Raw genomic sequence first — 13438 nt, 5'->3', positions numbered from 1 at the left:
AATTTTTTATCATTATAAATAAATATTTTTTAAAAATAATTATTCAGCTTTAGATATTAAAAAATTGTAGCATAATTTTGATTATAAAAAAAAGTCATGATTGAAAAACAATTGAAAACTAAATCTTTATTATTGAGGAAAACATTGAAAAATAACTTAAAGTTGTTTTTCAAATACTAGTTAAAATTTAGAAAACAGGAAAACTATAAACATTTTAATTTTTAGACTAAATTCAAGAATTAAGAAATTTAATTAAAAATGAAAAAAAAACTTAATTTTTTATTTAATTCAAAAATTTTAATTTTCCAGCTAAACTAAGTTTAATTTCTATATTAATTTTAAAAAAAAAATTAAAAATAGAATAAAATAAAAATTAGACAAAATTGAGCATTTAGTCAATAATTTTTTGTGAAAATAATTTATTAATTGAAGAACCCAATTAAAATTGGGTGGATTTTAGTTAGGTCAAAAGAAGCATTGATATGGCTCCAAAAAAATGGTCCAAGGATATTGAAAATGTAGGTAGAAAATGTAGGGAATATATAGTCATAATAGGCATAATTATATTAAAAAATTTAGCTTGGTAGATCTATTAAGGTGGGTTGGTTGAAAGAGGCATATGCTTCTCAATTTATTCAAACCAAATACAGTACTAATAATGCAATAATGTGGTTAAATGCTTGAGAATCTAATCATTAGGGCATCTCTCCCTCCCAACCCCTCTCTCTCTCTTCTTCCAAATTATTCACATTCACGCTACCTTGCCCTTTGATTGATAGCCACAAATTATAAATTCTTCTACAAATTTAACTTGGAAATTCTTCTTTATTATGAATTTTTTAAATTTATTTATTAAATATCAATTAAGAATAATTTAATTAATCTATTTCATTTTTAAAAATATAACAAATAAAAAATTTTTAATTTTAATTTCCCAACATAACAACTTTTAAAAAGAAAACTCTTAAATCGAAAATAAATAAATGTAACCAAATCCTATAAACAGATTAAATTTTTATAGATATTTAATTAAATTAAATTTTAATAAAATAAATTTAAATAATATATAATTAAATTTAAAATATATTTAAATTTAAAAAATTAATACTTACGATGAATTTGAGTTAAATTTAAATTTTACGTACTTATTACTCAAATCCTAGTGTGCGTGCGTGACTACATTTATATATACACACACGTTAGTTCAAACAGAGCAGAAACTTTTTTTTTTAATATATTCCCTTAGAGGGAATGCCAAAATTGAATGATCACAAAAAAGCATCCATGAGAAAGAATCCAAAAACAGAATTTAATCCTTTCTGCAGAGGGTAACTTTGAATTCATCTAACTTGTCATCACATCATTACCGATCTTTAATTAATTTCCCCTTTGATTACACTGAAACTGGCAGGTGAAAGTTGGTGTCCAGCATTCAATTGCTCCAATCTAACCACAACTCCCAACAAATAAAACAAAAAAATTTGAAATTTTTAGCTGTTAATCTTCAGTAATATCTATAGAACACATTTGAATTCTGGCAATTGCTACACAATTCACTTCTCTGTGAACCCAATTGGCAACAAGTACAAACCCCCCGAGTTACCACTTTTTCAAGAATCTGGTATGAAGCTTGCTGTTGTAACTTCGACTCGGCGTCGGCTGAGTTGGAAGACGATGTCGGAGTCAACTCACTCCGAATTGGAGCTAGCCCTATGGTTAACTCCAAATTAATTTCTTGATTTTCATGGCTGCTTTTTCTTTCTTCTTGGTGGTGGTGGTGGTGGTGGTTTTGTTCTTCGTCGGTGGTCATGCCGCTGCTGCTACAGTTAGTTTCTTCTACGGACTCTGGTTTTCTAGGGTAGAAACTGGAGTTGAAATTTTTGGAGTATTTGAAATCGATATTGCTTTTCAAAAGTTTGATTTCGGAAATTGATTGAGGAGATGCGTTTTCGAAGTTTAACTGCGTGACTCTATTGGCGGTGGGCTTAGCGGCGCCGGTGGTGGTGGTGGTGGTGGCGGTGGCGGTGGTGGTTTTTTCGTTGAGCGGACGGTGAGTTTGTGGATCAATGCCTCGGCTAATTAGCTTGCGCTTGACATGGGTGTTCCAGTAGTTCTTGATCTCATTATCTGTTCTTCCTGGTAATCTTCCAGCTATTACAGACCATCTGCAGCAAAGAAAAAAAAAAAAACAATTAATATTCAGTTCCTGAAATTGTTAAATTGAAAGAAACCCAGAAAAAGAATTGCCTTTCTCACTAACCAAACAGGGAAAATTAAGGAGCTTACTTGTTGCCTAGCAAACTATGAAGCTTAATAATAAGCTCATCTTCTTCATCAGTAAAGTTCCCTCTTTTAAGATCAGGCCTAAGATAGTTTATCCATCGAAGTCTGCAACTCTTGCCACATCTAAGCAATCCTACATAACCCAAATAAAAAAAGATTAAAACTTTACACATAAAGACATGCATAAGCAGAGAGTTATGGTGGTGGGCGACATATACCAGCAGCTTTAGGGAGGGAACGCCAACAGCCTTCACCATGGACGCGGATGTAGTCAATAAGGCGCTCGTCTTCCTCCTTAGTCCAAGCTCCTTTGTTGGTGTGAGCTTTCTCACAGCAAGGTGAGCGTCCCATGAGAGAAAAATCAGCAGTAGGCTCAGAGGATTATAAGTTTAAGACAACGGGTTGTGTTGTGTTCTGTACCTTGGGCGAGAGTGAGATGGATGGGAGAGGGGTTTTTATATGTAGGGATGGAAAAGAAGGGAAAGAGAGGGAGGGAAAGGAGAGAAGGGAAAGATTTGACCAAGTTGGTGAGGGAGACAAGTGGTTAAAGATAGGGGCTGGAAGCTGGATTTGGTAGGTAGCTCTACTTTTACGTCAGATTTGGCCTCTCTTTTCATTTTTTTTTCTTTTTCTTTTTCTTTTTCTTCTTCTTCTTAATCTTCTTCTTTATTTATTCTCTTTTGGCAAAATGTACAATTTGGTGCCCATATTTAATAGGGGAGTTTAAATTAACATATTTTTATTTTTTTGTTTACATTAATTTAAAATTTTCAATTAAAATACAATTTAATATAACAATTAAAATTTATAAATCAAATTTCTTGATTTAAAAAAAAAAATAAAAAATTTTAATTTTTTAATTTTAAGATAAATTTATTAATTTCTTGATTTTAATCTAAAATATTTAATTTTGTACTTGTATTTGCTAGAAAAATTTAATTTAATTTAATTTTTATTTTTTATTAAATTAATTAAAATTCTTCATTTTAAGTTAAATTTAATCTAAAAATTAAAATTTATAAGTTAAATTTTTTTATTTTTTTATTTAAATAAAAAATTAAATAATCTAATTTTATAATTTTTTTTTAAATTAAATTTCTTAACTTCAGCTCAAAATTAAGAGGTTTTATTTCTTAATTAGTTAAATTTCTTAATTTCAGCTCAAAATTAAGAAATTTTATTTCTTAATTTTCTTATTATTCAATTAAATTAAGTTTGAATTAAAATTTTTATAATAAATTAAATTAAATTTTTTCCACAAATACAAAATAAAATTAAGCTTTAATCTGCTTTCTTTTTCTTGGGTGATGGGGTTACTTGTGGAGGAGTTGCAATTCAAAGCCCAAAATGCTTCCATTTGAGATTGCGGTTATAGTTGGAGCATCTTTCCACTTTCCATGCGCTAGAATTTTGGCCTTATGGATGGTTGTGGAATTTTCTGTGGGCTAAGGTTTCTTCTTCTTCTAATTCTTCTCATCTTTCCCTGCTTTTTAACGTCATCAAGCCAAATAATTGTCATTTTCTCCTGTATACAACATCCCACTAAAAATTTATTTTTTTAATAAAAAAATCTATATTGCAATTCAAGATTTCATCATTTAAATTATTATTTATTTTTTGTTTAAAGAAAATATTAAGTTTTATACGTGAAAGCTGACTCAAAAATACTCTAAATATGAGTTAAAAAAAATTATTATTTATATTTATATATGAAATATTTTTTTATTTATGATTATAATATTTTTGAATCAATTTATATATATCGAGAATAAATTACCTATTTATGTGATTTTAAGAAAATATTCTTTTACATCGATTTAATTCATTTAAAATTATTTTAAAATATTTTTTATAAAGTTAAATGCTAATTAATAAAAAAAATATTTACATTCTTATTAATTAAATGAATTGTGATACATAATGAGATATTCAGAATTGCAATAGTGTTAATAATGGTAGGTTTAGTTCTTTAATTTTTTTTTTCTCCAACTCCTTTTTTAACTTTTCGTTTGATAATGGATTTAGATATATAACTAAATATGTGATAAATTTTATAAAATGAAATTATTTAAGAATTTTTATAGTGTAAAGTTTTTTAGTTTAATTTAAAATTAAATCTTTTGAATTTAATTTAATTTAATTTTGATCTCATATTTGTATATATAAATTATTTTGTACAAAACAAAACAAACGAAAGATACAAATAATTGAATGTTGCATTGAAGGATAAAGCAATACAAAATATTAGCAATAGTGTTGAGATGCATGGGCGCTTTCATATAAGCTTTTTTTAACAAGTCTTTCTCTTCTTCTTTTTAAGACTAAAATAAATGAAATTGTCTAAATTAAAATTAATGGACGTATAATGATGGGATGTACTACCAAAGATAAGCTAAAAGAAATATCAGAAAACCTCTTTTAGATATATGGCCACTTTCATAACGTTTTCCATCTTCTTCCATTCGTACCCATATATATATATATATATATATATATATATATATATATATATATATTTTTTTTTTTTTATTTTTTTTTTTTCAAGAGAAATTAGTGTATAAATAGGCAAATTATGAATCAATAACAGAATTCAAACCTGAAACTTTTGAATCCCATATATTAATTAATTATTTTGCATACTAAATTAATATGAGGTATTTTTACTTTAATTTTGGCGGGTTATCTTCATAGCCAAATTGGCTAAATTAAAAATCTCATTAATATTATCTATTAATAAAAATAAACATTAATTTGATAACACAATTTGTCCTTTTTCATTATTGATTTAACAACTCTACAATAACTCTAGCTTAATTGCATTAAAATTTATTTATTTTTTCTTTTTTCTTTTATTTAATTTCATTGATTTCAAATTTAAAATCTTATAATTCTATAAATGATTTTAGTGTAATTAAATCAAAATTTATTAGTGTTATTTTACTATTTTCCTTTAATAAACAGTGATAAAATTCAAAATTACACTAAATAATTACAAAATAAAAATAATAATAAGTTACGTGAAGATTCAAAACCACATAACATTAACAATCTCAAAAATTATGAGTCTCTAACATATATAATATGCTAATTACAATTCAACAATTGGCAAAACAGTTGACCATTGCAAAAATAAAAATCATGCAGGGGTGGCTATCTTCCTCATTCAACACTCTTTCTCTTTCAACCTCTTCAAATTTTTTAACATTTTATGTTGATTAGATGTAGAGTTTTTTTTATTATGGTCTTTTTTCTGTGAATGATTTACAATTCTAGCTAAAATTTGCTAAAAAAAAATAATAATAAATAGATGGATATGGTTTGGAGTGATTTGGATTAAGAATTTAAAATATTAATTAAATATTTAATTAAACTTGTTAATTTGAGTGAATAAAGTGGTTTTTTTTTAATATATCCTCAAGACATTTGAATAGATATTTATATATATTTAATTGTGGGAATAATGTAAAAAAAAAAAAAAAATTGATGTTTTTAATGATTCTATTCCAAACTTTTTTACAATTGTTCGCTTTCATCCGTTCCACCATTAATTTTAACGGTGAAAATGTTAAAGAAAAAACTACTCAACTTTATATTTTTTTTTTTTATAATTATACCTTAAACTATTTTTTAAATAAATATACTCTACTCTTTAAAATTTACTACAATCGAATCCTATTGTTAATTGCCCCATTAAATGCTAACAAAAGTGCTAGATTAGTATTTCCAATCCCCCAAATAAAAACTAATTAAATCTAATTTATAATAAAATAAACTATAATTAATGAATTAATGAGTTTTATTTTGAGGCTGTCAAGGGATCTAATTGAGTTGTTAAGAGAGGATATTGATGGGGAGTGAGGTGAAGTTTTTATAAGAGTAGAGTTAGGTTGGATAGAGATGAGTGTCACAGAGGTAATGACTTGTCGAGATGATGAAGTAGTGAAATTGGTGTAGTTTTACTAAAAGTTTTTTTTTTTTCTTTTATTGTAAGTTAGGTTTAATTAGCATCAATTTGGGATTTAAAAATGATGGCTTGACACCTCTATTAGTATTAAAAAAGACAACTAACAATAGGTTTAAAATTTAAAATTCATGGTATATTTATTAAAAAAATAGTTTGAAGTATAATTATAAAAAAATGTAAAATTTGAGATTATTAAAAAAATTAAATTAAAATTATTCCTATAATCATATAATTATGCTAACTAAATGAAGAAAATATATAAATGCCTATGATTATGCTAACTAAATGATAATATAAATAGTTGACTTTCTTATTTTATAACGAAATTAAAATAGGTACATTTGAATTTGGTCCCAATTCACATAATGGTTTAAAACTTAAGATAACAAATTTTAAAAGGCATGCAAAATGATGTCATTTGAACAATTTTCAATTGCGTGGAGGATGTTGTGGCATTGAAATTGGTGATTTCAAGTCAGAGATTCGATGGAACCGAGACTGAATTAGTTCCCATCTGGTTCAATTTATGGTTCAACTTAGTTTTCGTTTCTGTTCAATCCAATTTTAGTTTTCAATTTTGATTCCTACACAGTTTATTTGGGTTCAACCTAGTTTTGATTTCAATTTTTAGTTTTATTTTTGGTCCAGTTTCAATTCTACTTCAACCCAATTATGGTTTTGTTTTCAATTTTAATTTCGATATGGCTTTTACCTGGCAATTCCAATTCAAATTTAAGGTAAGTAGGCCTAATCACAACCTGATTATAGTTCATGAATAAAGGGAATTGGTTTTCCATTGTTTTGGTCTCTCACTGTTTCAATTCAGTTTTGAACCAATTCAAATGCAGTTACAATTGTAATTCGATTTTAATTTTGATTTGAGGATGTTGTAGATTTAAAGTTAAGGTTAGTTGACTTCGATTTCAATTTTAAATTAGTTAAACTATTTTTTCAAAGAAAATAAATTATATTTTATTATACAATCTTAATGGTGAAAGAAAATTCAAAATTATATACTAATGGTTGGTGGAATTATTGATTGATCGGTCTCAATCCGATTCAAGACCTAACCTTGCCCACGATCAACCTAGAAGAGAGGGCTTGAGAGTTAGAATTGCCCAAGGAATAGCACGACTACAGTTATCAAGGCTCGATTCCACGAGCTGAATCAGCATTAGAACTTAGGTTAGTATAAGGCTCTGAAACTCGTAGTAAATCTTACTATTCTCAAACATATAACCAAACTTAACTCAAGATGCAACATACAAAATAAGATATTATAAAATAATTTAGGGAGCCCGGCTTGTTCTAATATCTACCAATATATATACAACAAGGGGAAATTCAAATATACCCATTTGATTGCCAATTATCATTATGATTTAATTCAAAATTATAAATATTTATTTGTCCCACAATAGAGTTCTAAGAATGAAATAAATAAAAAATAAAATAAAATAAATTGCTAACTAAACAATACAATAACTTGTGAAGTAATATGCAAGTTAGACTCTCAAAGAAAATACTTCTCTTGTAATCTAAGGAAAAAAAAAATTAAAGAAGAACGAGGGTTCGACTTAGAAAGTCTAGATATTAATTATAATTAGGATTTTCATACCTATCATTACTAGTTCAATCCTACAAAAAAAAAAACACATAATCACCCAATCATCACGCAAGAGGATAAATTGGGGCTATACATACACCTATAATATATATTGGGAGCCAACCCTATATCTGGTTCTTTGAATTTTAACATATTCTCTTGCTCCATTTTATAGGAGTCAGTGATCATTTAATGCATCAAAACAATTAGATCATCCAATTATGGCACGAAAGGATAAACAAGAGTTATACATGCACCTATAATACATATTGGGAGCCAACCTCATATCCTGATTATCTAAAATCCAACATATTCTCTTATTTCATTTTGTAGAAGTTAGCGATAATATAATGCATGTACCTAATCTACAAGCGGTGAGAGTCACAATAATATAACACGTATGTATGGATATTGATATTAATGAACCTCATCCATTCATATCTATATCCATGAGAGTCAGCGAATTTATCATGTCGTACCTACTTTGGAATTTCCAAATTCAATATATATTTATAAGCTCTAATTTTTCTCTAAGTGACACAACACAGAAAATTATAATACAACAAATAAGGAATGTTATAATATAATATTATTTACATATAAATATAAATGAATACATTGCATGCCATAAATTTAAATAATATTGAAATTATAAAAATAATCAATATTCAATTCACAGTGCTAACGACCTTATTATAACTAGCCTAGCTAGAAGGAAAAATATGGCCAGCCTAAAACACTTATACAGACATATTGACATCTATTAATAAATTAACACAATAAAATAAGTGAATTACAAAAGCAAGAATAACCATCTTAGAATTTTGTTGAAATTTCGATAAAATTTTCTCTATATCTAAAACTTAATCCCTTACAAAAAAACATAACAACAATGGCCAGGAGCTCATAACAAACATCATATGCCTATTTAGAGCTTGCAAGAACTCTAAGTTATGTTTAATCTCTAGTTCGTGTCCCTAGCTCCTTTATCCAATGCTTCAAAAATTATAAAAATATTCATGGAAGTACCTTGCATAATCCTTTTATTAATTAATTCATTTTACTTAATTTTACTAAGGTAAAAATATTTTATTAATTAATAAGCTACCCTGAATGTAGGTAAAAATACATGAGTTGAGTTTAAATATTTCTTTTGCTGATTTTACTATCTAGAATGCATATCGAACTTTTGAAAATACTAGAAATAATTGTAAATACGATCACCTTCTAGTACAGTCTACTGGGCATCTGGATTATGTTGGAAACTCAATCCTAAGCATTGGTAAGATATCATCGATCCGATCATACTTTCGGGATGCTTGAAGACCGTTGGTTATGTATCCGAAAATGGTTTATCGAAACTCCTTCTTGATCATCTTAGGTCTCCTAAATGAGCATCTTCCCCATTTGATTTTTGATCAAGGCGTAATTGATGTTAAATCAAAGCTTAGGAGTTTAGATCACGATTCCCCGAATTCAATTGTCCAAATTAACTGCCGATTAGCAGGAAATCATCATTTTCTCTTCCTTTTACCGCAGACAGCCACCAAATTTGGTTCCATTTGTCAAAAAAGAAAGCCCGTGCCATCAGGAGTTGAACACCCACAGCACAACCATAATAAAATTTCAAATAAATTGATTTCAAATGATAAGTTTTAAATTCAATCGTCCAATTGCAAGTTGAAATTATTATGGGTTTAGAACTTTTGGCGTCATAGTTCTCCAAATCTTAATTAGGGAAATTTGAGTGGCTTTAACTGGGAAAATTGGAGATTGTTGAGAAGGAACACTTAACTATTAAATGGATCACTTGGTTTAAGTTAGTATCTCACCAACTTATCACCAACCTTATCCTCATTAATTCAGGGGATGGGATTAATTAAGTTATGTATAATATACCATATCTAATATTTACGTGTGATATAAAAATTTGAAAATTAACAATTATAATTATACTCAATAAATATTTAATAAAATTGATTGCTTATTTTTAATTAAAAATGTTATTTATCAAATATCTCCAATTAATAATTAAAATTAAATATAAAAAATTAACTCTCCATCTCTCTATCAAATAAAATAAAGAGATGGGGTATGAACAAACCATACTATAATTTGGAAGTTGTTCCTCAACTCCGTGACACCACACCAGTTGTAGTTAATGAGCCAACTTCAACAATCCATGAAATTGCCATATTTAGCTCAGCAATTATCATTTTTTTTTTTGAATGTACCAATCATTAGATATATATGACAATACCATACCTCAACTAGAAAATTGTTCCATTTAATTTTGATTAAGACTTGTATAAAAAAAATTTATATCTTGAAAGTGATTTTCAATATTATTAAATTAAAATTTAGTTATAACTTAATTTACTTTTTATATATCCATTTTCGATTAAAATCTTATTCTTCTAATACTTTAAATCTGATTCTTTTTAATTTGATTTATAAGTCGGTCAAATATATTTATAAGTAGAAAATAAAAAGTAAATAGTATTTGATTTGATTTATAAGTTAAAAAATATTTAAAATAAGTCTGAAGTTACAGGTAAGGTAACCTTACTTATGATTTACTATTTTTTTTAAAATTATATTTTAATTAAATAAAAAATTATATTATCTTAATAATTTTTAAAAATATTAATATTATCCTATCTTAATAACCACAACAATGATATATTTTTTTTATCATTTTGATAAATTAAATTAATTTTAGTATCTTTTAAATTATTTAAAAAAAGATTTTAAATAATTTTATCAAATAATAAATTACTTATTTTTAAATTAACTTATAAATTCAAAAATATATCTTAACACTCTCTTAAAAGTGTTACTCCCTACATTATAAGACCTTCGTTTAACTTTTGACTTGGTTTTATTTATTATTACTAAATGTTAACCTTCTAATTAAGAGGGTGTTTGCCGCTTTTGAGGTCGCGCCGTTCTTCTTTCTTCTTGTTATAGTTCTTCTTGTTAGTAGTTGATGTTGGTCTTTATTGGGTTGGCTGCTGTTTTGGGTTTTGAGTAAGAGCGAATATGAAGCTTGAGGGGCAGTAACGGAAGCCATTAGAGAAGCTTGAATGGCATGGCTGCTTAGAAGTTGAAGGGGAAAATTTTCTTAGCCTCATGTTTCTGTGGCTCAGGGTGTTGATTGAATTCAGATTTGGCGTTCTGTTTGTTCACTGCCAAATTGCCAACAACATGCCACAGCGGCCTAATGTGATTTTTTGTTTTTTCATTTAATGGGGGAATTGATAATTTTGAAATATCGAAAAACTATATATTTATTTAGTATTATTATTTAAATGATTGTTGAGAAAAATAATTTTGAAATATATTAGTTTAATATAGTAAAAAAATTAATTTTAAATTAAATATAATTTGATTATAAAAAATTTAAAATAATTAAATAATTTTATAAATAATTTTTAATTATAAAAAGCTCAGGCTGGTGAGTTCTAGTATATATAAAATAAAACAATGTATCATCTTGTTTGGGTTAGGCTTCGAGTATGGGCCTTGATTTTCTGCTTGCTTTATCTTCTCCGTTGGGCCAATTAATACATGCTTTATTGGTTGGCATTTAAAAATTAGGGCTCTTTTGCAAAATATTTTTTTAAAAAAATATTTAATTTTTTAGTATTTACAGCACTCAAAAAATAATTAATAAAAAATAAAAAATTAAATTATTTTAAATTAAAAACTTTTTTATATTTTTTTAATCATATTAAAATGTAAAAAAAACTTATATACATATATCATTAATTTAATATTATAATTAAACTATAAAAATATTTTCATAGAAAATATTTTTTTAAAAAATATTTTTCATGAAAAATATTTTTCATATATAAATTATTTTTAGGAAAACAAAGGGAGGTTTAATTTTTTTTTTCTTTTAATTATTTTCGTATTTTGTAGATTAATGTGGGTAATTAATAAAGGAATTTTTATAGTTCCTTAGTTTTCCTTCAATATTAGTTTATAACTTCATATTATAGGTAAAAATTGAAATAATAAAATTAACAAAATTAGTTTATCAAAATTTTTTTTACAAAATAAAATATAATGGGTAATATGCTAGAAAATGCGAGTTCTCTATGAAATAAATGAAGCCAAGTCAGAAGTAGGATGAAACAATTATGGAGTCAGTTGATTAATTTGTTACTGCAATTATTATTTGTTATTGTAACTAAACGTGGAGAATAAACTCAATGTATTAACAAGTATAAATACTATACAAATCTTGGATGAAAGATCATATGATTAATAATACAATTACTCTCTCTTTCTCCCTCTTCTTTTTCTAATCTTCTTCTTCTTCCTTTCATCTCCCCTTTCTTCTATTTTCTCTCCTCTTTCCTCTATTTTCTATTTGGGTGTGGTTTCAGAACATCAAGATCCTGAGGTCTCTAAAGATCCCACTTTAGCTGAATTGATCAAGCTGGCGAGAAAAATGAAGTAGCCGAAATCTTGCGGAGCAAATGGAATCGTAGGCTAAATGTGTGTTTATAATTATGAATAAATCTTTTAGATAAATTTCACCGCTCGTCTTCATCTTTAAACTTCAATTTATAATATAAAACTTTTCGCGCATTAATTTTTTTTAACTTAAAAACCAGTCTTACCTCTTATAATCAATTTTTTCATTGTAAGAGGTTAAAATTACTTTTTGACCCTCAACTAAAAACACCATTCCTTGTCTTCTCTGCCGCTTTTTCTTTCCTACATCTCCCACCTACCTAACCTTGGACCACAGTTTCCATCCCATTTCTTGCCATTGAATTCAGTATCTCCTCCACATAGCCTTTGTAGTTGCTCAACTCACTCGACTGACCAAAACCAGGTTGGGAAAGAATTGGTTTAAAATCCACCACATCAACATCTTCATGCACAATTAATCCAAACCACATCATTTTCTCATTGTGTTTCTTGAATAGACCCTTTCCACCACTGGATCCTTTTGATTGCACATGTAGTCACCATCTTCTTCCTTAAAAGGTTTGAGAGTGAACTCACTGTAGCCATTAAGAATCTTGTCGTCAACGTTAGTTGCATGCTTCCTGCCGCATCCTTGATAGCTAACATTTCGGTAATGGTATATGTTTATATCTGGCATATATAAGAGTTTTTAAATGTTAATAAAATTCTCAAAATCTAAAAATTTACTTACTCTTTTCTTTTTCATTTCTATTTAAAAATTATTGAAATTTTTAACACTCCCATAAAATCCTAAAAAGTACATAAAAATTTTAATATATATATATATATATGATTTAATCTTAATATACAAAAACATCACTGTAATATGTTAGATTTAGCAATTTTTAGGGTTAAAAGTCTGGAATTGATATATCAATTGTTGCAAGCTGTAGCTATAAAATTATAGTCATAAATATTTTATAATAAAATTATAGTTGTAAAAAAATAATTATTAATAATAATTATTACCGTAAAAAAAATTATAATAATAATAATTATTATTTTTATTTACAATAAAAATAGTAAAATAATAAAAAAAAACTAATAAGCATAGCTGATAGCTCAATGTATAAAAATATTAATCTTCCAGAGAAAAA

The 13438-nt window shown here is 26.6% G+C and overlaps 1 protein-coding gene across 1 annotated transcript; it reads right to left on the bottom strand.

Annotated features, from left to right (window-relative positions):
- Positions 1 to 1305: 1305 nt before the first annotated feature.
- Positions 1306 to 2821, bottom strand: LOC110658472 (transcription repressor MYB6). The gene is made up of 3 exons (XM_058138255.1): positions 2502 to 2821; positions 2287 to 2416; positions 1306 to 2165 (listed from the first exon to the last, which is right to left on the bottom strand). Exons 1-3 carry the CDS (start codon positions 2632 to 2634, stop codon positions 1505 to 1507), a joined length of 924 nt encoding a protein of 307 aa, XP_057994238.1. The 5' UTR covers positions 2635 to 2821; the 3' UTR covers positions 1306 to 1504.
- Positions 2822 to 13438: the final 10617 nt, after the last annotated feature.

Source organism: Hevea brasiliensis, chromosome 16 (genome assembly GCF_030052815.1).
Source record: "Hevea brasiliensis isolate MT/VB/25A 57/8 chromosome 16, ASM3005281v1, whole genome shotgun sequence".
Lineage (NCBI taxonomy): Eukaryota > Viridiplantae > Streptophyta > Magnoliopsida > Malpighiales > Euphorbiaceae > Hevea > Hevea brasiliensis.
Note: the sequence above shows the minus strand (reverse complement) of the source record. Positions and strands in the feature narration are given on the sequence as shown.

Coding starts and splice junctions, on each gene's coding strand:
- LOC110658472 (XM_058138255.1), bottom strand. CDS start 2,634: ATGGGACGCTCACCTTGCTGTGAGAAAGCTCACACCAACAAAGGAGCT. Junction 2,417..2,501: donor TTCCCTCCCTAAAGCTGCTG/GTATATGTCGCC, acceptor TGGGTTATGTAG/GATTGCTTAGATGTGGCAAG. Junction 2,166..2,286: donor CATAGTTTGCTAGGCAACAA/GTAAGCTCCTTA, acceptor TCTTTGCTGCAG/ATGGTCTGTAATAGCTGGAA.